The following is a 23,946-nucleotide window of genomic DNA, read 5'->3' on the forward strand; positions in this document are numbered from 1 at the left end:
AATTGTGTAACTCATTCTTCTCGTAGATGGCTGATCCGATCTAAGATTCAAATGAAATCTAAGAATCATCTAAGATTCAAATGAAAAGTTTCAAGATTCTATAAAACATCTTGCTCTTCAGTCAGATCCAACTTCCGGTTTCGGGGATACAGGCTGATTGGTATAAAAATGTCTATTCCACATAAATTAATCAGGTTTATCGGGTTAGCAGATTTGGATAGTCGATAAAAAAATTAAGTTTTTTTCAGTTTTAGTGGTATTCAGTTTTCGAGGCACCTAAAAATTTAATTCGTGCTATGATTTCTCAAAGATGTCTTCCCTGATTTAGTGAAATTAATATTTTGAATCAAATGTAAACTATACAGCTACTCAGGTGAATTTATCTAACTTCGGCCATACCGATTTTAGAATTCCGGTTCCAGTATAAAATCGTTTCTCAAAGCTCAATCGTTTTCTCAAATTAAAATAAACTTATATACAAAATAATTAATTTTATACATACATACAAAAATTAATTAATTTTATCCAATTATGACTTACGGTTCTCGAATTACATGATGATGAATTTTTAAAATTCAAACCGATATAAAAGATGACAATCCCGAAAAGCTTCAAAGTTGAACTCAAAACTGTTGTAATTTATTCGTCATATGGCCATACGAATCGGTTTGGGTTATGCTGGTTCCTGAATACAGGCTCTGGAAGTGCCTTAAATTACCGTAAACTCTAAAGTGGGGGGACTCTACTTTGGGGGAGCATCAAGAATGTACCAAAACTCAAAATTTAATCAATTTTATTTTGATTGAGACGAAAATTTACCTACTAATATATTACAAAATGATTGTCATAAAACGTAACCAAATAAATTCATTCAAACGTTTTTGTGAATTTCATAAGACTGTATTATGAATATCTGAAGTAAAATATTAAATAATTCCCACACTATAAGACAAACGTATGGAATACATTCATCATCTTTATATCTCAATCAAGTCTTAATTTGTTTTTATAAATTTCGAAGATCCTTTTGTCTGAGCGAATAGTTACCTAAAACATTGCTGTAGACACCGATTCAATTGGTCCAATCGATATGTTTATACACACTAAGAATCAATTCCGTTGTTCGGTAATTTTTTTGACGAAAACTTTCTGTAATCAATAGAAATTACCGATATTTTGGTACATGAACTTCATTTTACAAAAACTATGCAAATTTTTACCGGACGATCAGTTTTACGCAAATTTTTGAATTACAGAATTCTGTAAATAGATATACAATACACACGGTAAATCTGAATAGTCGAATACGGTAAAAATCATACTGTCCGTATAGTAAACTAATCTTCCAATAACCGAACTTCTGTAAATACAGATTGTCGTGAAAAATTACTGTCAAACAGTTAATAAAATTTTCGGTAAGTGTCTTTTTATTAACCAAACGAAAAATATCTTGATATCTCAAAGCTTTTTTTTTACTTATAGGCAGAAAATAATTTCTTATCACTATGTCCACTTGCTGCCAATACATTTCGTTCGAGAGTTATTTCTGGTGAACTTGACGGGTTGTGTAATGCTCCGAAAGGTGCTCATAATTCCGGTCAATCGGGAAGTGAAGTTACATCTTTCTAGACATTTTTAATATTTTTTCGTGGATATATAGTGCACCGTAATCATGACTTGTTCGAACTTTCTTCACTCGTTTCTAAGAAAAACATCCAAATCCGAAAAACCTCATCGTACCTTCAGAATTCAACCAAAAGTAAACGAACAGGAAAAATTACCGAAACATTCGTTAGATCCATTTGGTTTACAGTTTACGCTAGTTGTTTGACAATTCAGCAATAACCGAACGATCGGTATTCAATTCAATTACCGAACGTTCAGCTGTTGAAAATTCGGTAAAAAATTACCGAGTTCTGCGAAATTTTCTAAGTATGTATGCTTTTGAAGGTTTCCAAGGATTTTTTCCCATAGTGAAAAATAAAGATAGATAAAATTGCGAGAACAACCCGTAATATTCGGTGGATCCGCTCAGTGTTATTAGTCAGTTTGAAGTCACGGAATGGGAATTGAATGTGAATTACCACTCAGCTGCATTCAGAACCATTTCAGTTTTCCATTGTGCATGCTGCATAGTAAGAATTTGTTGCTGATGCAATACTATTGAAAACTCAAATATAGTAATATAACAAACTTAACTAAAATCAATGAAAGTCAAATCCAAGGGTAAACTACAGAAACTTACTGAAGGCTCAATATATTTCGTCTCCCTGTAAAAGGGGTCCGCAATCTGCCACGTAGTCATAATCGCCAGATCTATCGCCAGCAGCACCCCGACAACGATGAACAGTTGATAGTCTTTAATCACCTTTTTGTTGAGTTTCAGATCGGTAAAAATGGAATGCACACGCCACGTTTTGGAGAACATGGCACCGAATGCCAAACTGAAACCGGCCATTAACAACCAGGCACGGGCCGTACAGATATACGGAAATGCAGCCACACTACTCAATCCACTATCCAATCCAAGAAAGATCACACTTAAGTACGTAAGAATACATCCGATGATGATCAGATTATTCAGATGGGGGCTGGACATTTTTATATATCTGTTTTGGAAGATAGGAAATCATTACTGTGATCTTGAGACTTAGAACATGACATACCTTTGGTTCCGATATTTGATGTTAACGATCAGAAACACAGTTGCCATAACGATACCAACGCATGAAAAACTTGCCAACACGACATATATCGTTATGTTAACCTGACTATGTTCGATGATTCGCAGGGTTCGGTCCTTCGGAGGGGATCGACCAACCCATTTCATCGGATGACCGAGTGACAAATCCAATCGATTGGTCAGCGAACTATACTCCCCAATCTTAACCTCCTCTCCGTTTTGAAATTGCTTTAGTAGGAAGCTAGCTTTTCTTTCGTTGTTGTAAAATCGCACTGGGCCCTGAATTAGAAAAAAAAAAACCTCTTACACTTAGACATCGTTTACGTGAATGAAATGATTTTACCGTAACTCCTTCAAAACTGGTATTTTTAAGTGCCTCGAGGAAAATATTTTCCCATTCCTTAACACGATACTCGAAATGAGTCAATGAGTGTTCTTTACGCTGCGATACGTACTGTATGGCACATGCTACAGCCCAGATGCCATCATAAGTGTAACCGTGAAACCGCGAGTACTCGCTCCCTCGCCGACTATTGTACTCACTCAGGTACTCATCCGCGGTCTGTAAGAATAAGCGAACTGAAGTATGCAAACAAAAGTTCGAATTTCAAACTTACAATGCCGGAAATGGTTATGTCCCCACTGGTAGATAGAGGCAGTAGGTCAACCAGCATCGACGATTCCAGTGCCAGCCGTACCTGGTCAACCATGCAGTCGGTATCATTTTCCGCCCACCATTCGTTGGTGTAGGTTCCCATGATTAACCATTGGTAAGAACGACCGAACATGTCCAATTTGTACGCCTCACAGAAAACCTTTCTAGCCCAGTATTCATTGAAGTTACCCAGAATGATGCGAACGTCCTTTTCTCGTAGCTTTCGTAGTGATTCTTCGACATCGTAGACGAAACTTTGTGTTTCTACGACGTCCAACCCCATAGCATCTAAATCTGCCACCATGTGATTGTGGGGCAGCGAATACCTTGGTTCGTTCTGATAAATTGTTCCGATTCTGGTCCAATTGAACTCTTTCAACAGAGCAAGTCGAGGAGCATTAAATGCGTTTTCAGATGGCACCACGCGGAAAAAGTTCGGAAACGAGTCCTTGGTAAACATTGGATGTGTGTCCGCATATGATAACTGCGTCAGATGCCAATGTTTACTCGCTTTCGCTATTGGATCGGTCACATGAGTGCATGCAGCACCGAACAGCATCAGTTTATGGGGACCAGAGTGCATCATATCAAAAAACGACTTGACCCCGACAGCCGCATTACACTCCGTATCATTCCACCACATGTGCAAGCGATAATTTCGCAGAATGGTCGAGTGCTCGTTTACGTGATCCAACGCGAGCTTCACACTTGGCATCACTCCACGGCCTGTATCACTATTCTCCACTCCTTCTCCGTACGGGAAAAAACCGGCAATGTAAACATCCAACCGGTGGCCTGATCCTGGTCTAGACCCGTCGACCCAATTTTGAAAGAGATACAGCACTACTACCTGCATGACGATAGTGCTCATCATGTTTCCGCTGTTAGCTTTCATTTCTTTCAATTTTTTCTGCCTATTTGCGACTGGCAGGCGATAAATGTGACTCCACGAATGTCTGCCTTAGCGCCTATGCTTCCTAGGTTTGATTTAATTATGCGATAGCAGGTCCAGGGAGCAATTTTCGGTGATGAAGGCTGCTTCCGTTGTTTTATGTGGGTTGTTAGATTATCCTGCTGGCTGTCACAGACCTGGCAACGTGTGTGAAATTTACTTGAATTTGTGGCTGCGGCTCAACGTTTGCCTCCATTATTAGCAGCGGTTGTAATGTCGGTTACTGTGGGACGCTCGGATCGTCATAATGTGCCCAAATTTGCATTCATTACTGTGTACACTCCTTACCCTGGAACGATAGTTTTAGCCATAGAAAGAAAGCAACAAGAAGACATGTTTTAGTACCTGCGTAGAAATTAGCATATTAGGGATATCATTTCAAATTGACTATCTGATGTACGTGACGGAAATGGCGCGAAGAAAGAGACTCGGAAGTAGAAATTTGATTCGGGACACCCGCCGGAGGGTGCTTTTTCACCGTAAATGTCATCAAACGGGGTTAGATTTAGCGATAAACGGATTTACAGCTTGTAATACAGACGTGCTGTGCAAAATTTAAATATATCAATATAATTCTACAATGTTGCAGGTAAGTTGGATGAGAGTTTGAATGTTTTTTTTTAATTTCCTATATTAACACAAACAGCAGTAATAACAACATGTTTCCTTTCATATATTGTTGAATCAAACATATTGACGAAACGTCAAGTATCAAACAAAATAATGCGTTTCAATGATGAGACAAGTGGTGCAATTTTCGCATATAACATATTATCCATTAACCATGCGTTTCCATACAGTGATTAACTAATGGAAACTTGCTGTGCTTATTGGACAGATGTATAGAACGTAATACGTCAGCAGCATTTACTCAGAACATGTTTCAAACCAATTTTTGGAGATAATCTCATGATGTTTTAAATAAAGTATACGAACAAGATAATCTGGATAAAGAAGAGCTTACATTAAAACATTACTTCATAGGTTATTCCTATGAACCGGCCATTCATTTTCATCAAAATATTATTATTCAGACTTTAGTATTAGTTAGTTAGTGTTTGGCCTTCTATGAATTACATCGCCCAGACACTTGAGTGCTAATTCTCTAAATACATTTTTAAATGGCAACATACATTCAGTGGCAGGGCCGGTGAAACATGTTAAACCCAGGTGGGTAATTTTTCATACTGCGGAGAACGACCCACGATTTTGAAGTATTTCTCTATTCTAATGGAAATTATATTCATCCCTATATTTATCACTCTGCACTTTAGTCGTTTTTTTTAAAATAAAATATTGATTATATAAAACATTTCATGAAACGCGTAAATTAGATATTTGAAGAGTTTTCGTTACTAAGTTTTAAAACAAAATTTCGCATCTAAGCTTTAACATGGTTTCAAACTCACTGCCAATATTTGTTTTCAATTCAAAGTACCAACCTTCAAAGAACATTTAACATCAATAGCTACGAACACTGAATCTATCGACATATAAGTGACTTTACTATTTCATTTATAAAAAATGGAAATAACGGATTCCGTGTGTTGCTAAAACATTGCTTTTTAAAGGGAAAAACGCGCAAACCCAGCTATAGCTTGAGAAGTGCTTTCCCCACTAGGATCCATGAAAAATGATGGTTTATGGTATTCTGATTTTGAACGTGGCTAAATGAAGCAGTCAACCGGAAAAAATAAGCAACTTTTGATGAACGTGAACGCAAATCAACGTATGAACGCAAAATCAAATTTATTTGATGCGGATGCGACCAGTTAATGTTGTTTCAAATAAAATAATTCGAATTGAAATTTCTAAACAAATTGCATTCGTATGTCTCGTTTTTGTGTTTTAGAGTAGAGTAGCCGTTTTTCAACCAACTATTATAAATGTTACACCATACTTGACGAAAAATATTTGTAGTCGTTGTGAGTACATTTTGTAAAATTATTGTATTTTGTGAAGAAATTTTTGTGACTAAATAATACATAAAATTACAGTTGCCCTGAAGATGAAGGTATGTATGCATTTGTTAGAAGAAACCATGACAAAGATTTTCGTTACTAACTGAAGTTTCGATCACCAATTATCTGAAATATGATTTTATAGATATAGATTCATCAACTCCAATCGAAGTGTAGAAATTTTTTTCATGCAGTTTATGTAATCATATGGAAAACTAATTAAAAAATGATTTAGTTATAGATGTTCAAAACCTGAGCACTGTTTGTACGGTTCTCAGTATTTTGAATTCGCACACCGGCATAGAAAACAAAAACGTTGTCATCCGCCCGATTCTCTCGATCTTCGTCCCTGTCCACCATCTTTATTGGAACTAACAAGATCTTTTTTTGTCACTAACTTTTTCATTCTCCTTTCCCCCGTCTCTTCACCATCTCGATGGCAACTAATTAGATCTCTGTCGTATTTAGACATGTTGTTCCCACACCCCCTTTTTACCTCGTTTTCCACAATATTTACTTCCCTTTCATTCTCTTCCGTAACATCACCATCACCGACAACGGAAGACCGCTCCAGTCGATAACCAGGCCGCCGGGTCTTCGTAGGGGGTATTTCCCGCGGACCACAGGTCTTCTACTATTGACTATTCCGGCAAAACTACCAAAAGTTGTTACTTTCTACTTGCTACTGCATTCTTCTTTTACCGGTTCGGAATGTAAATTGTAAAAGACCTTTGTAGGTATTTTCCGGTATCTCAGAGACCCGAGTGATTCGCATTGATGAGATGCTTAAGCTCGGCTTCTTTGCCGGAAGGGAAAATTTAGGTTACTAAAAGATTTCTGCCTGCTCAAATGACCCTTGTCACGTCTCACCACGCAATCTTCACATCCTTACTCTACCTTGAGAACTAGCATTCTATAATTTTGATTTTATTTATTATTCCGAATTACAATAAAAATATTCCTATTATTATGGATAATGATAATATTTTCATTGTTTTTTGTTTGAAATTTCAGGTGGGATATTGGATTCGATGAGTTGGTAATCGGAGAGTTCCTCCCGCCGAGTTTGTCTCAATCGAGCATATAACTGTGGTTTGCCCAGAAGATTATGAAGATTCTTAACAGTCTATGATATTGCATGATATGTCGAATATTACAAAACACTGCAAGGTTGTTCTTCTGTTTTCCAGTCTCTGAGAAAATCGAGTGCACCTTTTTAATTTTTTTGCCCATTTTATCCCGTTACTGCCGAACCGAAAGATGGGACTAATAGACCTTTCAGTTGAATCTAAGTTTGTGACAATCGGTCCAGGCATCTCCGAGAAAATCGAGTACACATGAATTAAATGAATTAAAATTAAAAATAGTTTTATTTCATAAAATCTTCTAAATTTCTCTTCTAAATAGAGAATTTTAATCAAAGCAAAAATATTACCGAGCTGTTAGACGATACTACAGAATTTACTAAACGTCATTACCAAACTCGTAGTAATCAATTCTTCTATCAAACAGATTAACAAACATTCAGCTATTGAAATTTCGGTAAAAAATGAGCGAATTCGGCTAAATTTTCTATGTATGTAGGCTGAAGAACGCTGCATATAAATTCATACAGTTTAATTTGCTAGTCGAAAGCAAATTACAATCGGATCCAGCAAAATTCTTTATAATAAGGTCATTACAAATTAAATTTCCCGTCAATAGACCTTCACGACTTGCATCGTATGTGGGATAAGGTTACCAGTGAAATTTGTTTGATAATCCTAGTAAGTTAGTAGAACAACCATTATGCCAGACGGTATTCTACCTATAATATTCTAGCGACTAATATCTTCGGATGTATGGTTTTCTGGACTTTGGTACATTCAGGTAATTTTTTCTGGATTTTCTTATGTTCTATAGTTTGTGTTTCTGGAGATCACTACTTTCTGGGCAATGAATTTCTGGGAAAAAAGCTTCGTTTTTTATGTTCACTTTGCTCGGAAATGGCATAACCGATTTTGACAAACTTAGATTCAAATGAAAGGTCCTAAGATACCATAAGAACATCCCCATTTTCATTTGGTTTAAACCCTGCTTCTGGAGGTTGCGGGCTTAGTGTAAAAATGTCAGTTTCAAATTTTTTTTTCATAAGATACCTCTTTATATTGGCTAGTTGATTTCTCTAGCTTACAAACCACGAGAGTCTGTAACCAAACAAACTATTGATTGTCCCATGATTGATCTACTGAATTTTATCCAAGTCCTACTACCGGTACATTTTTTCCAAGATTCAAATCTTCATAGAGAATCGTAAATAAATTTGTAGGTCATATTAGTGTATGGTTAAATGAACCGAATATCACTATGCTGTTATCAATGTATTATGCAACAGAAATCTTCAAACCTATTTTCTAAACGTTTTAAATTGTAGTGTTTCGAAGAATTTCTGCTGTAATATACAGGCGAATGAAAATGAGAAAGGCATCATTACACCACTAGGTGGATTATAACATTTTACATGGTTTCTGCCGTCCCGAATGTAAGTGGTTTTGTTTTATCGACTGACTTGTATAAGATGTGAAAGTGAACTCGTCCGCATACCTTATTCTAAGACAATGCTAAGTTCGATAGTTTTCAGTATATTCAATGCACGGTATGGCATTTGCTGGCGAGGTAATATAAAAAGTTTAGAACACCTAATATTATTTTCCATGTTTCATGTCTTGTCTGTTATTCCTTCTAAGAACAATAAACTATGTTTACCGCTCATTCCCACAATCTGACATGATTCATCCGCATTAAACTATTTAAAAGCCAATTTTATATTCTCGCCTGTTTGCACATCAGTTGGTCCGCATTGTCATGTGTATGCAGGCAAACAATTAAAAAAAATAATTCGCTTTGAATCATGCCTTTCCCCTAACAAAATGAGCAAAAGTTTTCCGCACGGGTGAAAATGATACTGTGGTAACTTAAATTTTGTGCTGTGGTTTCGCAACGCTGTCTTCACCGTAGTCATGGAATTATGGTTAGAAAATCGATGTTTTCGTTTTATTTTGATTTTCCAAAAATAAATTCGTTTTGTAAATTGAACACTTTTAAAATCAGGTCTAAATATTCTATGAAAAAAATTATATCCAATGATATTTATATTCGGTGTCTAAAAGCGCTGATTATAAGTATTGTTGTTTACATGATTTTTTTGCTTATTTTTATAGAAAATTTCATTTTTGACTGTCTCTATAGAAAGGTAAAAGAATTGCTGAAAACCGACTTCCGAACGGAGCCTCAGAGACCCATAGTGTTATATACCATTCGACTCAGCTCGACGAGATCGAAAAATGTCTGTGTGTGCACCTTTGAAAGAATTTTTTTCGCGCTCAATTTTCTCACTACATTTGACTTCTGGATCCGAAGATACAATGATATAAGTGACGTGACGGACAAAACGCGTTGTTTTCTTAACGCCCAATTTTATCGAGGATTCTAAAGATATAACGGTATAAGTTACGTAACCGACAAAACGCGTTGTATTTTTTTCGCACTCAGATACGACTAAGCCGATTTCAAAAAACTTTGTTCGAAAGCTACTTTTGGGTCATTGATCAAGTTCGTTTGAAAGTATTATTGCTGATACGCTTGGTGAGAAATGTTTCAGGATATGTGACGCAAGCGCTGAAGCATGCGAATCAATCTTAATAAATTGGTGTCAAAAAAGAATCAGAACTTATCTCAATAAAAAAACAAAAAATACTCAAATGAGACTGTATCGATGAAAGACAAAACATTATTCTTCGGCAAAGTTTTTTCTCGTTGGAAGTTCTAAAACTTTGTAGAAGACATCTCTTAAGGGAAAAAATTTGTTGAAATTAACTTTTATCATTTGCGCACTTTTTTATTGAGATCAAATCATGAGGTATATTTATATGGGTGAGTTCTAAATTACGTTGTACCAAACAAATTTAATTGCGTTTAACATAAAACTACGTTATTAAAAATGACTTTTTTTTCTAAAGTTATTGATAGGTTATATTTAACAAGTTTTCATTATTGTTGAATTTGATTAATTGTAATTTTTGAATAGTGACTATCCAACTCTAGGCTACAATTATGAAATCTTGTATCATTATATACTTCTGCATTTCATATTTATGCAACTTTTCTCGGAGATGGCTGAATCGATTTTCGTTCCAGGTTCGCGGTTCTATGCATTGGACGCTGGTCTTATAAGCCAATTATCGTATGTTCGAGCCCCGACCTGGAAGGATTCTTAGTGTCAGTAGGATCCATAGTAGGGGAAAGTCTTATAAAGCGCCCCTGCTAGCCAAAATGCCCCCTTTCTTTTCTTAAGCATTGAATGCTTTTCTGAACCAAAGTTTTATCACTAACACTATCTTTTCGTAGGATCTTTCTGCTATGCAAATTTGGTGGTTGTCGTTTGCAGGAAAGTATGAAAAAACTAAAAATTTCATTTGGCAGCTTTTCGATGTAAGATTTTGCATCGACTAAATAGATGTTTTATCCGCCATTGATTTGACATACTGATTATCTCAAAACAGTAACTTTATGGATATTTCAAGAAGCATAATGCATCATTGTTGTGGGATAAAATGTCTTTTGTTGTGTGTCATGCCACTGATTTGTTGTGAGACATATTTTACGGTTGCTGGGGCATTATGTCTGAGGCGAGCGAAAAAAACTAAGAATGTGGCCATTTTGGAAAATGTGTGTATATCAATCAATTCTCTTCTTTTCTATTAGAGTTATTGAAAATTATGTTCCTCATCCGTATTGCAATGGAATACTTACATTCTCGAGGAAAATATATCAATACACTTGGAAATATCTCAATGTTTTCTTAAGGGGGCATATTATAACACCTTACCCTACTAGCCCTGTAATGATTCTGTACACTAAGAATCGGCTGCGAAGTCTGTTGAAACAGAAAGGCCAAATTCCACAAAAGGAATGTAATACCAAGACTTTGCTTTGATTCGATTGTCACAAACTTATATTCAAATTAAATGTCTTGTTGTTCCATACAAAATACCTGAATTTTGTTTAAATCCGGCTTCCGGTTCCGGGTTTATGGAGCAAAATGAGTGAAAAAGAATAGAATTATATGTAGGGGAGAGTATTCGGTTACCGGCACCTTTTTCCTTCTGAGCTTATAACTTCTGACTAAGTGCATATTAGGCGAACATATATGCATCAATGGAAAGCTAAATTCCCTAGCCAACAACTGAATAAGAAACTAAGTTGATTCAATCTATTGAAAAAACTTTATTATCAATTAAATAAGGTGATCAATTTTGGCCATGTCAAAAAAGGTGTTCGGTTACAGGCACCCCAAGAAATTTCGTTAAAAATGGAAAAATATAAGTAAAGACTACAATTATTCAAATAAAAAACGGAATTTATTCTTTTCGGAGGTGTTTTGGACAAAAGTCTTCATTGTCTGATGGTGACATCGCCTTGGCTCTCTTGGCCAATGATTTGGATGGTGGCGCTTCGCGGGATTGAATACGTTGCTACAGTCGAAATTATTGGCTACTTATCCACTAAGCAACGTTTAATGGCATCAGTCAGTGCATTAAAGCTCATTTTCCTTGACTTGGACGGCTTGTTTGAACTCGCCATGGCTAACAGAACCAGAGAACCAAAGTTTTTACTTATAGGACGGATGTATTGAAGCCGTCAAGTTGTCCACGTGTTGCATATCAACCGAGATGCCAGGTAATGCACTAATTTTAGCTTGCAAACACGAAAAGATCGCGCTAATTTTTAAAAGTCAAAGTTTTAAAAGTCTGTAAAAAGTATTTAGACGAAAAAAGGTTTATATATTAACTAAGAAATTTGATAATTTTCAGACAAATTTGCAGACTTCGCATATCTGCATATCATTGACAATTTTTAGCGATTTGTCTAAAAACATAGGGTACCGGTAACCGAAAACCTTGGGGTGCAACTTTTCTCGGAAATGGCTGAATCGATTTTCGTTCCGGATTGGCGGTTCAATGTATAGGACGCTGGTCTTATAAGCCAATTATCGTATGTTCGAGCCCTGACCTTTAAGGATTCTTAGTGTCAGTAGGATCCATAGTACTAGCCATGCAGTGATTCTGTACACTAAGAATCGGCTGCGAAGTCTGTTGAAACAGAAAGGCCAAATTCCACAAAAGGAATGTAATGCCAAGAATTAGCTTTGATTCGATTTTCACAAACTTATATTCAAATTAAATGTCTTGTTGTTGCATACAAAAAACCTGAGTTTTGTTTAAATTCTGCTCCCGGTTCCGGAGTTATGGAGTAAAATGAGTAAAAAAGAATAGAATTATATGTAGGGAAGAGTATTCGGTTACCGGCAGCGTTTTTCTTTTAAGCTTATAACTTCTGACTAAGTGCATATTAGGCGAACATACATACATCAATGGAAAGCTAAATTCCCTAGCCAACAACTGAATTAGAAACTAAGTTGATTCAATCTAAGGTTTACATATTAACTAAGAAATTTGATAATTTTGAGACAAATTTGCAGACTTTGCATATCTGCATATCATTGACAATTTTTAGCGATTTGTCGAAAAAAATGGGGTACCGGTAACCGAAAACCTAGGGGTGCCGGTAACCGAAATCGGTACACATTCTGAAAATGACAAAAAAAACTTTGGTTGCGAAAATTTTAATAGCATTCGGTATTAAATCACGAAATAGATCGATTTCACCTCATAAATATTCAATCCACTCACTTTTTCGATTGATGCTTTTCAATTTATGATACTATAAAAAATTCATAAAAAACTTTTGTGTTGATTTTCACGCAATTAAAATTTGTTTTGAGCGCAACAAAAAGTACAAACGTCTGTTTGCTTAGGTATTCGGCACAAAAAGAACGTGCTGCTATTACACACACATGACATTTGTCGAAACGACGCTATTTGCTTTCTGTCGAAAGTTACGACAACCGAACACTGCCGGCAACCGAATATCTCTCCCTACTACTTGTACTCTCAGAGATGGCGTGAACAAATTTGTACAAACTTAGATTCAAATGAATGTTCTTATAGTCTTTTACAAAACTTGGGTCTGACTTCCTGTTTCGGAATTATAGAGTGATTAATGTAAAAAATCCAATTTCAAATTATTTACTCACTTTTCTCATAGATGGAGTAAAAAGTCTAAACTGACCTCAAAACTACTCCATTCGATAGTTATTATCAGTAGGCGGCAAAAAAAACGATTCCGGCTATCCTGGTTCCCGGTTTCCGATTCCGAATGCACTGGAAATAGTGGTCATATTTCAAAAACTTAAGTTCAAATGAAAGGTTCTGTGATGAAATCAGCAATTCCTGAATTTCATCTTATTTCGTTTTATAATATTCAAATATTACATCTCAAGAAACAAAGTTTCCATCCATCAATCAAGTTTGAGTTTTGTGTAATATAAATTCATTTATACTCTTAACTTTGCCCTCGGTATCTTAAAGCTAAAACATTGTGCCTTAATAAAACAAATATTGTAAAACTAAAAATAAAGAAATAAATATTAACGTAATCTACGCGTGTCATTTTTGGGGTGTTGCTGAAAGCTCTGTCCAATTTGTCCGGTAAACTCGTGTCTGAGATTTCATTACCCGAAAAATCATTCATTTATTCCTGGTTAAGTTCCAGTTGGCACCGTGTACCACTTTTCTTTCTGTTCTTCGTCTAGTCATTCACACTAGACAACTGATGCTGAGCATTCCTTTTCCACACAAGCATCCGCTAAAACTGGGCATTGAATATAAATGATACGGAAAATTGATTTGATGATTCGTGGGGTTGAAGTTACGCTTCTCTGCCGTATCTCTATGAGGTGTAAAGTGAATGAGCAAATGAAATGGCCTGTGTCAGAAAACGAACTGCGTTTCTGTGAACGATGGAAAATATTTTATGGGAAGAAGGACATAGGGTCAAGGCTTCAGTATTTATCTCAGCACCAGTAGCCATCTCATATACGGAAACCATTAGTTTGAGTGAGATCTGCTGCTGTATCTGTTCGATAGATTGTCTTTCAGGGTAAGATGGAAATAGGTGCATTCACTTCGAGTTTTCACGTCGCTATAGCAGTAGTATTGACCAACTTTCGAACTTTTTTTCTGCGGTATTGCTTCTTAAAGCTGAAGCAAAGATATTGTAACCGATTTTATCACAATTCGTTGATTGAAAGTCGAGTGTTTAGCAAATTAATATGGCAAGTCTACTAATGAGATAATATAATAGTACGATAGCCCAATATTAAACTGAAATGAAAATATGAAATTATACTTCATGATGAAATTATACTTAATTAAATGTTGGTACTGTAGCACGCGATATTTCCGGAATTGTAAGCCCAAGTATTTTGATGATACTTCAACGTAATTTGCACTGAATGAAACTAGTATACAGGTACATACTTCTCTCGCAGAATAGTGCACGATTGATTGGTGAATCGTGGAAATCATTTTAACAACCAATTTGGGAGTATTAATTTGAAATACCATTGAATTCCATTAATATTACACAGGTCACTATACAGTATAACAGGCGTAATAATACATATACGTATTTCGGATCTATGTATCTGTATTATTGCGTCTGTAATACTTCGTATAGTGACGTGTAAAGTATTAATGAAATTTAACGATATTTCAAATTAGTACTCTCATTTAACATTCCATTAACAGTTCCAGTTACAATTAGTAAACCTATTTGGGTAAAAATCAATCGTCAGTGTTGTAAGAATTAAAGCATTGAATTGAATTTAGCTAGAACCTAAGGGGTAGGTGAACATGAGCACGAATTTTCTACTATTTAAAAAAAACCATTTCGCCTACATATAGCATTTTGCTGTTTTCGAAGGGATCAATATTCTTGTTGATGGAAATGAGAAAATATGTGGTAAGACGGATGTAAAAAGGTAATGGATACCTGTGTTGGGGATAAAGAAATCGGATTTATAATTCAAAATATCTCTATACAATATGGGATGGGTTTCATAGATTCAAATGTTCTTTGAGCCTTACTTGCGTTGTCAATAAGGGTACTTGCTCTCGTACCGCCTATCTACATTGACTATGATAATCGTGTATTATCAGAAAAATAAATATAAGATTCACAAATTCCGAATAATTCCAATATATATTGTAATTATCTAATGGCGTTTTCGTTTTTAAATTGCACTACACCGGTGTAGCTAAGGTTGAACTGAAACCAACCGTTCATTTTTGCCAATTGCACTATACAAGCGCTACACTTTTTCTGCACTCATCAAAAGTCAAGTGTAGCTCGATGCAATGGAATCGTTTATTGTAGTCAATGGTTACTGTTTATGTTTTCGTAATTTTTGTTCGTTTATTCATGCCTCCGGGTAGCACTGCACCGGTATAGTGCAAATTAAAAACGAAAACGACATAACTAAATACATATATCGTAAGTTTCAGTTTTCTCAAGTGAAAACGACATAAGCAAGCATAAGCTAAAATAGATATGCTGCAAATTGGGCCGGAATATAGAACATACACTGCGATTGCATTAGATTGTGACAGGCAGCTGTGAGTAATTGGATATTACATATTCTCTGGAGAAAGTTGTCTGTTTCGACTAACATGTTACTCCCGCGTTTACTCCCCATGGTTCGAAAATATAGCAATCCCGTTATGTATTAGTAGATTTGGCATTAGTGCATTACACGAAGTACATGGTAGGCTAGTACAAAGCCAGTGGTGATGAAGTCGTACCCAAGAAGAGAAATCATCTTGTCCCCAAGGCAGACCAAGTGCAAGTTTTGGGCCCTATTTGGTATATTTGCAGAAACATGTCATGATTGGAAAAAGTATCCAACATTGCTATCAAACCAAATGGCAAACAGTTTGTGCTGAAGCTAATGATAAGCGTAAGATCCAAAGTCCGATCCTTGATGTACAATTGAATCTATCTCAGAAATGTCGCGTCAAACTGTAGTAGAGTATAATAGAGGACAAAACAATAAAGTAAAAATTTGATTTGCTCAAAAGTACCATATATTGCTACCTTTCATCTTTAGCACCATACAACCATATGGGTGATACCATAAATCAAATAAACATAGATTTCCCAGTGTAATAGTAATGTAGTTGAGCAACCCGTGACACCAAAAGCACCGTCTGGTGGAGAATGGGTGCGTAAATGCTCCTAAAATGCATGCAAAAAGTTGCCTGCGCGTTTAACACAACCACAGTAGCTAATGGAAAAAAGTACACCCGTTTGTCACTACAGGTGCTGTTAGTGTCACCGTACAGTGAGAAATCTATGTTTACTTGATTTATGGTGATACGTAATGCTTGTATATTTTTTTACGAAAAACAATACATTTTTCGTGAAAATCACAAAAATACAGTACATTTTGCAGTACGCATTTCATCTAACAATAGTGAATAAAAGACAAAAGAGAATAATTATCAGATGATTAATTCTCATAATCTCAATAATTGTTTTTATTTCTCTTTATAAGGCATTTCAATTCAATAAAAACTAAAAAAAACGTGTTTAATCTACCTAGCAGTGAGATGATACCTATTTTTATCAATCCGCATGTGTTTTTTGCATGAATATTCTTCGGTGTTTAAGTTTTCATGACATTATTTTAATGACCGTCGTTTTAAGCGACAATTTGAGATTTTAATCACTCATTACTCTGTAATGTCGAAACTGCAAATCGGATCGAATTTGAATCTAGAAGTGTGATCGATTAAACATGCCATGATATGTAAGTTCCACTCTAGAGTTTACGGTAATTTAAGGTACTTCCAGAGCCGGTATTCAGGAACCAGCATAACCCAAACCGATTCGTATGGCCATATGACGAATAAATTACAACAGTTTTGAGTCCAACTTTGAAGCTTTTCGGGATTGTCATCTTCTATATCGGTTTGAATTTCAAAAATTCATCATCATGTAATTCGAGAACCGGAAGTCATAATTGGATAAAATTAATTAATTTTTGTAATTAAGTTTGTTTTAATTTGAATTTTTGTTTCTGAAATTTGATTAAGCTTTTTATACTGGAACCGGAATTCTAAAAGCGGTATGGCCGAAGTCAGATAAATTCACCTGAGTAGCTGTACAGTTTACATTTGTTTCAAAATATTTGCAAATCAGTTAAGACATCTTTGAGAGATCACGAATTAAATTTTTAAGTGCATTCTGATCGACAACTGAATACCACTAAAACTGAAAAAAGTTAATTTTTTATCGACTATCCAAATCTGCTAACCCGATAAACCTGATTAATTTATGTGGAGTAGACATTTTTATACTATCCCCGAAACCGGAAGTTGGATCTGACTGAAAAGCAAGATGTTTTATAGAACCTTGAACCATTTGAATCTTAGATGATTCTTAGATTTCATTTGAATCTTAGATCGGTTTAGCCATCTACGAGAAAAATGAGTTACACAATTTTGATTTCGTTTCACATATCATCCTGTAGTTCCAGAACCAGAGGTCGGAACCAAACATAATTCAGGAACTTTGTTTGGGAGCATACGATTTTTCGTATGAATCTGAATTTGTAGAAAAAAATTTTCCGAGAAAATTTAGTGAAATTATTTGTCACACACGCATTTGCTGATCTCGACGAACTGATTCGAATGGTATATGGATGTTATGTTGTTCCAGCATTTTTTGCTGTAAGTAGTTTAAAACAAAATAATTAAAAAAAATTCTGCCATCATCTGGTTTATATATGTCATATTCGAACGACTATGTTGCCAAAAACGAGCCGTGCCAAAATCGGTCCGAGGCTAAATGTCATGAAAAAGGAAGCTGTACACAATCCTTTTGGTACTTAGAAACAATTGTATGTAACAGTATAAAAATCGTGTTTTCCGTTGCTCCCAAGCATTTCTTTGTCATACAGCGCTGGAATAGGGGGAAAAGTCGTTTACACAAAAATTTCGATATCTCCGTTAAAAATGGACGGATTTTAACAATCTATGGCTTGTTGGATAGGTATTACCGTGCGGAATCTAAGTCTGAAAACATATTCTGTTTTCAAGGTCAATTGTGACAGATACTGTCAAAAAACTGAAAATTTTGACATAAAACTTTGTATAACTCAAAAAGTAAACATCCGATCTCAAAACCATTCAATAGCGTTTTGGGTGACGGGGAGACCTTTCATTTGCGACTAGTTTGATCAAAATCGGTTCAGCCATCTCTGAGATCTCGACCTCTTAGTTGACAACACACATACAGACACACACACAGACATTTGCTCAGTTCGTCGAGCTGAATCGATTGGTATATGTCATTCGGCCCTCCGGGCCTCGGCAAAATTTTCTAAAGTTTGAGCGAATTCTATACCTATTTTTATATATATAAAAATAGGTAAAAAGCTCGAGTTTATCATCATACATTTTTTGCACTGAACTTCTTTTTTTAAAAAGAAAATAATGAATAAAGAAAAAACCGGATAGGTAATATCACAGACATATCTGGAGGATGTGAATACGAATAAAACTGACATGCTTCTTTCACACCTCCGAATATCAATAAGCGTTTGCATTAGTTGATTGATTGTGAAAATTTTACAACTTTTACTGCTTCGGTTCCGGTATTGTAACGACTTATTGACGAAAAACATATTCTATCACACAAATAAACCTGAACAAATGAGAGTAATGTCATGCAATAAACAACACTCCAGTTGTTTTTATAGATTTACATACTAAGTGGAAAAAAACTTTTCATATTTGAATGGTTCTAAAAACAATGATTTGCGGAATTTATCCGAACTGTTAAGCATTTTTCATCAAAATTCTAGACCAGGACTCAAGAACTAGAACTGAATTCAAAAACCAAATTCGAATTCTGGGATAGGCTCAGTATGCAATTATTAAATTTAGTTCTAGAATTATGGAACTGAACTCATTTGCAAAATCCAGGCTCCGAATTTCGAAAGTAAATTCTGAAGCCAATTTCAGGAGTTATTCTGATTCAGAAGTCAGTTCTAAAATTGAAGTTCGAAATTCAGATCTAATATTCCGTTCCAGAATCCAGATCTAAAATTGCATCTGATATGTTTTGGAAACGTCAATTCAATACAATTTTTGCCATGAATCGCTTCACACCCAAACAATGCGTTGAAATAGTGACACTTTACATCCCAAACAGTCGTTCCATTGTGTTAACTCAACGTACATATCGGAAAAAATATCGCGGCAAAAAGGCACCATTATCTAAAAAGTAAAGTTTACGCCAACCAGCCTCAAACTATTGACGAGAAATTGGTTGTTTTTTCTCAAAGTTTTTAAATGTTTATATACCGACCAAAAAGATGGAGCACCCTGTACATCTACAGGAGATTCGCCGTGAAGTATATACATTCATAGACCCGGCTGTAACAGTTTCTTAAAGAGCTATTAGGGTTCTACTTACTAGTTTAGGAAAACAACTATTGTTGAAAATAGTAAAAGCAGTTTTCTCCGCTTTTGCTACACTGATAATAATTTGCACACTAGCATCATGTGTAAAGCATTTGAACTATCACTACTTGTAGAACACATGAAATTCATGAAAACATACACTTAACTAATCAAATGAGTGTAACACCTATTGATATTTAGTGGAAATCATGTTACATTTATCTGAAATGCACATAAAAATGATAAAATATATCGTTACCTCTAGATTCCATATGAATGTCACATTGTTTTTCATATAGATTTCAATTGAAGCACAGTTGACCGAATCAAGTGTTTTGCACATACATTTGTGCTGGACTCATTTCCACTTGAAAATGAACTGTTTAACATATGTAGTTCGATTCAATAGCAAAACACATCACATTCAAAAGAAAAACACATCACAGCTAAGTGAAAAATAATCTCATCTTGCATCTTAGTGAATTTGTACATGACATCTTAAAACAAAGCGCTTGGGTTATGTATTGAAATGAAAAAGCACATTAAATTGAAGTACTGTTTACATATGAATCAATCCTACACATTTTTATCAGTGTAGGTATTGGCATAAATCAAGGTTTTGAATGTTCCCGTTGTTGCGGCCAAAACAATTCTTAGCTCACTTTGATTTCTCGAATAAAATATCCGAGCCCAAATATCCGAAATGGAACTCACATCGATTTCTCTGAGAAGATTTTGATTCGAATGAAATAATCTGAACCGAAATTGATTTTTGAACTAACAGAGTTTTTTGTAATAATTGAATACAAATGTAATAGCGTTTTATTTACGTATGAAATATATTAACTGCTAATCTGCAAAGCTCGAAATATTGCCGACAATTGATACCTAATAATTCCTTACGTTGTTCTGTCTGATCGTGTATGAGATCATAGTATGCGATCGATTCACTGTACCCATCACTCCTACAGTTTACCTAGAATCGAAAGGCAATAATCGGAATGTCATCACAGCGCGATCAACTGGTTTGTAATGCACGCGATTGCTTCAAAAAGATTGAAGATGTAGCGTGGATTACGTTCTGCTCACATGTGTTTTGTGCTCAACATGGCAAAGAAATCAAATTGCAACAAATTGGGTCTAGATCCTGTCCGGCATGTGGTTCCCATTTCCGAGATGATTTGAGCATAGTGGAACGTAAACTTAACCGGTCGATGCAATATCGCGCGGTAAACAACATAACCTCACATTTATATCAATTTTAATTAGCAATTCAATTTCAGCTTTTATTGTGCGGTTACTGTCCAGAGACAATAATGGAGATTGCGAACAATGGAATCACATTCTGGAATTTCCAAAAGCAACAAGTTTGTTTGAATTTGGAACGTAAAGTAGAATACTACAGGGAAACTGTGACTCGATTGAAAAAAGATTTAGCACAAGATAAAAGTGAAGCCGCGTCCAAGATACACCGCTTAGAGCAACAGTTGGAACTTGTGCAATCTAAATTAAACGAAGCAAACGAAGAAAAAGCTGCCTTGAGAGCCACTAGCGGTGAACATGCCAGGAACCATCATCAAGTGAAAAAAAGAAGAAATATATAATCTTTCTAGTACAATAAACATCCGGAAAAAACATATTTCATTCTATCAACGAAGCTTTGAAAATAAATGGATGAAGAGCATGCATCTATTTTGTATTCCAGACAATTCACGCAATCCTAGTTTTATAGCTTTTCAATAGCGACTTTCCGATTGCATCAACAGGGTAATAAAATTCCCCCAAGTTCCAAGGCAGTAAACAACATAAATAGGGTACACGGGATACGCTTTTTATTCGTGAAAACATAGCCGCCGAAACAATATGACAGCACACAAACCGAATGTAGGTATCCAGCTCGTAAGCTCGTTTGAATTTGTCTTTGGGATATCCTTCATTGCTTGTTATTGTTATTTTCCCTACTTTACTCTGATTGAGTTCGAGTTTCAGCAGCGTATGCTGTCTAACCGAACTGCTTTGGTCTGCTTCTCGACTAACACTTTTCGCAGTGTCAAATAAACGAATTATGTAATAAGTACCTTTTAAAAAATTGTGTGCATTGTGTATCATACAAATTTATTTAAACAATGTTCTACGGGCAACCTCCAAGTCTGTCATACCGACTAGTTAACCGGATTCATTGGATTAGTGAATTGTAAGTGAAAAATTCTTGATACACCAATTTTGCTAGAGAAGCTGTAATAGGTAGGAAGTTACTGAGTTGGATGGTTGATTCTGGTAAACAGTTTGGTTCTCTTTTATCTCGTAATCGATGAAAATTAAAACTAATTTTGTCGATCTCATCAATTTAATGTTAAACTATGGCAATTATACTACTGTATGTGTAATGGTGCGATAGAAGTACGTGAGCATTTTATTTGAAGAACCAAATCGAAATACGAAGAGATCTTTTCTTCGAAAAGAAAGTGTGGAATTTTTTGCCTTTCTTATATAGAAAGGTTATGCAATCATTGTGAAAACCGACTTTTGAACCGAGGCCCGGAGGACCGAGTGTCATATAGCATTCGACGCAGTTCGTGTGTCTGTGTGTGTATGTGCGTATGTGTGTATGTAAATTTTTTTGGCACTAACTTTTCTCGGAAATGGCTGAATCGATTTTTACAAACTTGGATTCAAATGAAAGGTCCTGTGGTCCCATACGTAATTCCTGAATTTCATCTGGATCCGACTTCCGGATCCGGAAATATAATGTAAAGTGTGTTAAAAATTGTATACCATCACTGAAAAGGGCGAAAAACCGTGAAAAGTTTTCTAAATCGACCTCAAATCTTCTCCAATTAATAGTTTTCATCAGTAGACGGTCAAACAAACCGATTTCGGTTATTCTTTTTAGGAATCGAAGAAAATTATTCTAAAAAAAACCACAGTATTATATATGATGGTATGAATGATATGAGAAAGGCATCATTACACCACTAGGTGGATTTAAACAGGTTTTTCATGGTAACATCACTCAATTACTCGTGTGACTGACACGCAGATGGCACTATAATTGTCAAATTTCTATGACGTTTATTAATCACCAGCTTACAAAAGACTATATGTGTAATTTCATGGCATTGCGATTAGTCAGAAAAAAAGTGACATCCATTTGAGTGAGGCTACTTTTGTCGTTTTCAAAATAATTTTAAACAATTTCGTGTGTCATTGCTTCTCGATGAAAAATATACTGAGCAAGCTAAGTAATGGCTTCAAAAGCTATCCGGACTCTGCTCCATCGAAAAGAACCATTGGTTTAGTTTGTGGAAATTAAACGTGATCATACAGACACCAATGATGATAAACATTCTGGTCGTCGAATTGAGGTGATTACTCAAGAAAATATCCTAAAAGTCCCCAAATCGGTTATATCTAATCGTAAATTGAAATTGCACCAGATAGCTGAGGCCGTAAAGATATCAGAAGGAAGTGTGCTTACAGTTATTACGTATTTTTATGTAAGTAAAATTAATGGAATACAAAGGTATTTTGAATTATTTCTCTCAGTCGATGGCAACGATGGTTAAATTGAACGAATTGCTTTCTCATCCACCGTATAGTACAGATTTAGCCCCCAGTGACTACAGTCTAGTCTATTATTCAGAAGCTAAATTCAAATGAAGAAGCAAATGCTGAATGTGAAGCCTGTTCTGAGGCAAAAGACAAATCCATCACACAATTTATTGAGTGATGTGTTGCATTTACTATTGCATTTAAAGAAGTTTTTTACTTCTTATGAGAATGTCGGACTAATAGAGGTAACTAATTCATTAGATGAATTGGGCTTCTGAGACAGCAACCAAAATAAATCATACACTCTCGTCAAAGACACCTTCAACTGCTAACACTACTCAACAAGACGAAAATATGACAAGAAGAACCACGCATCGGGGGGGAACGGGTATAGCGTGATGGATAAGTCGATGCCTTTCACGCAGCCCACCTGGGTTCGATTCCCAACCCCGCACATAGGATCAGAAACATTTTCTGGTCCGAAGAGGTGAATGACAACAATGTTAAAACCTCTATAATGGAAACAAAAAAAAAAAAAAAAACCACGCATCGATGCTTACAACAGAAATATTCTACTGTCAATCAGATATAGAATGGCTAAAAGATCATTACTCATCTTGAAGTTGTAGAGCTACCCAGAGGGACTGGTGTTTAATACAATTCAATTCAATTCGTTGTTCTTTGTTATTCCCCATAATTCGAGTTTCGGCTGTAGATAAGCAACATTCGTAAAC

The 23,946-nt window shown here is 35.6% G+C and overlaps 2 protein-coding genes across 4 annotated transcripts in view; one reads left to right on the forward strand and one right to left on the reverse strand.

Moving 5' to 3' along the window:
* LOC131440424 (gamma-aminobutyric acid type B receptor subunit 2) overlaps positions 1 to 23,946 on the reverse strand; it is a 53,912-nt gene that overhangs the window by 13,282 nt on the left and 16,684 nt on the right. For 2 of the 3 annotated variants that reach the window (XM_058611694.1, XM_058611693.1), the window contains exons 2-5: positions 3,301 to 4,579; positions 3,027 to 3,245; positions 2,667 to 2,962; positions 2,246 to 2,609 (exon numbers count right to left, since the gene is read on the reverse strand). In XM_058611694.1, the coding sequence (XP_058467677.1) occupies positions 2,246 to 2,609; positions 2,667 to 2,962; positions 3,027 to 3,245; positions 3,301 to 4,233 (1,812 nt within the window). In that variant the 5' untranslated portion in view covers positions 4,234 to 4,579. Of the gene's footprint in view, positions 1 to 2,245; positions 2,610 to 2,666; positions 2,963 to 3,026; positions 3,246 to 3,300; positions 4,580 to 4,635; positions 7,676 to 23,946 lie in introns of those variants that run through there. The other variant, XM_058611695.1, reaches the window with a different exon arrangement.
* Positions 19,070 to 23,689, forward strand: LOC131440425 (E3 ubiquitin-protein ligase CCNB1IP1-like). The gene is made up of 2 exons (XM_058611696.1): positions 19,070 to 20,889; positions 20,944 to 23,689. Exons 1-2 carry the CDS (start codon positions 20,662 to 20,664, stop codon positions 21,262 to 21,264), a joined length of 549 nt encoding a protein of 182 aa, XP_058467679.1. The 5' UTR covers positions 19,070 to 20,661; the 3' UTR covers positions 21,265 to 23,689.

This window comes from Malaya genurostris, chromosome 1, assembly GCF_030247185.1.
Source record: "Malaya genurostris strain Urasoe2022 chromosome 1, Malgen_1.1, whole genome shotgun sequence".
Classification (NCBI taxonomy): Eukaryota; Metazoa; Arthropoda; class Insecta; order Diptera; family Culicidae; genus Malaya; species Malaya genurostris.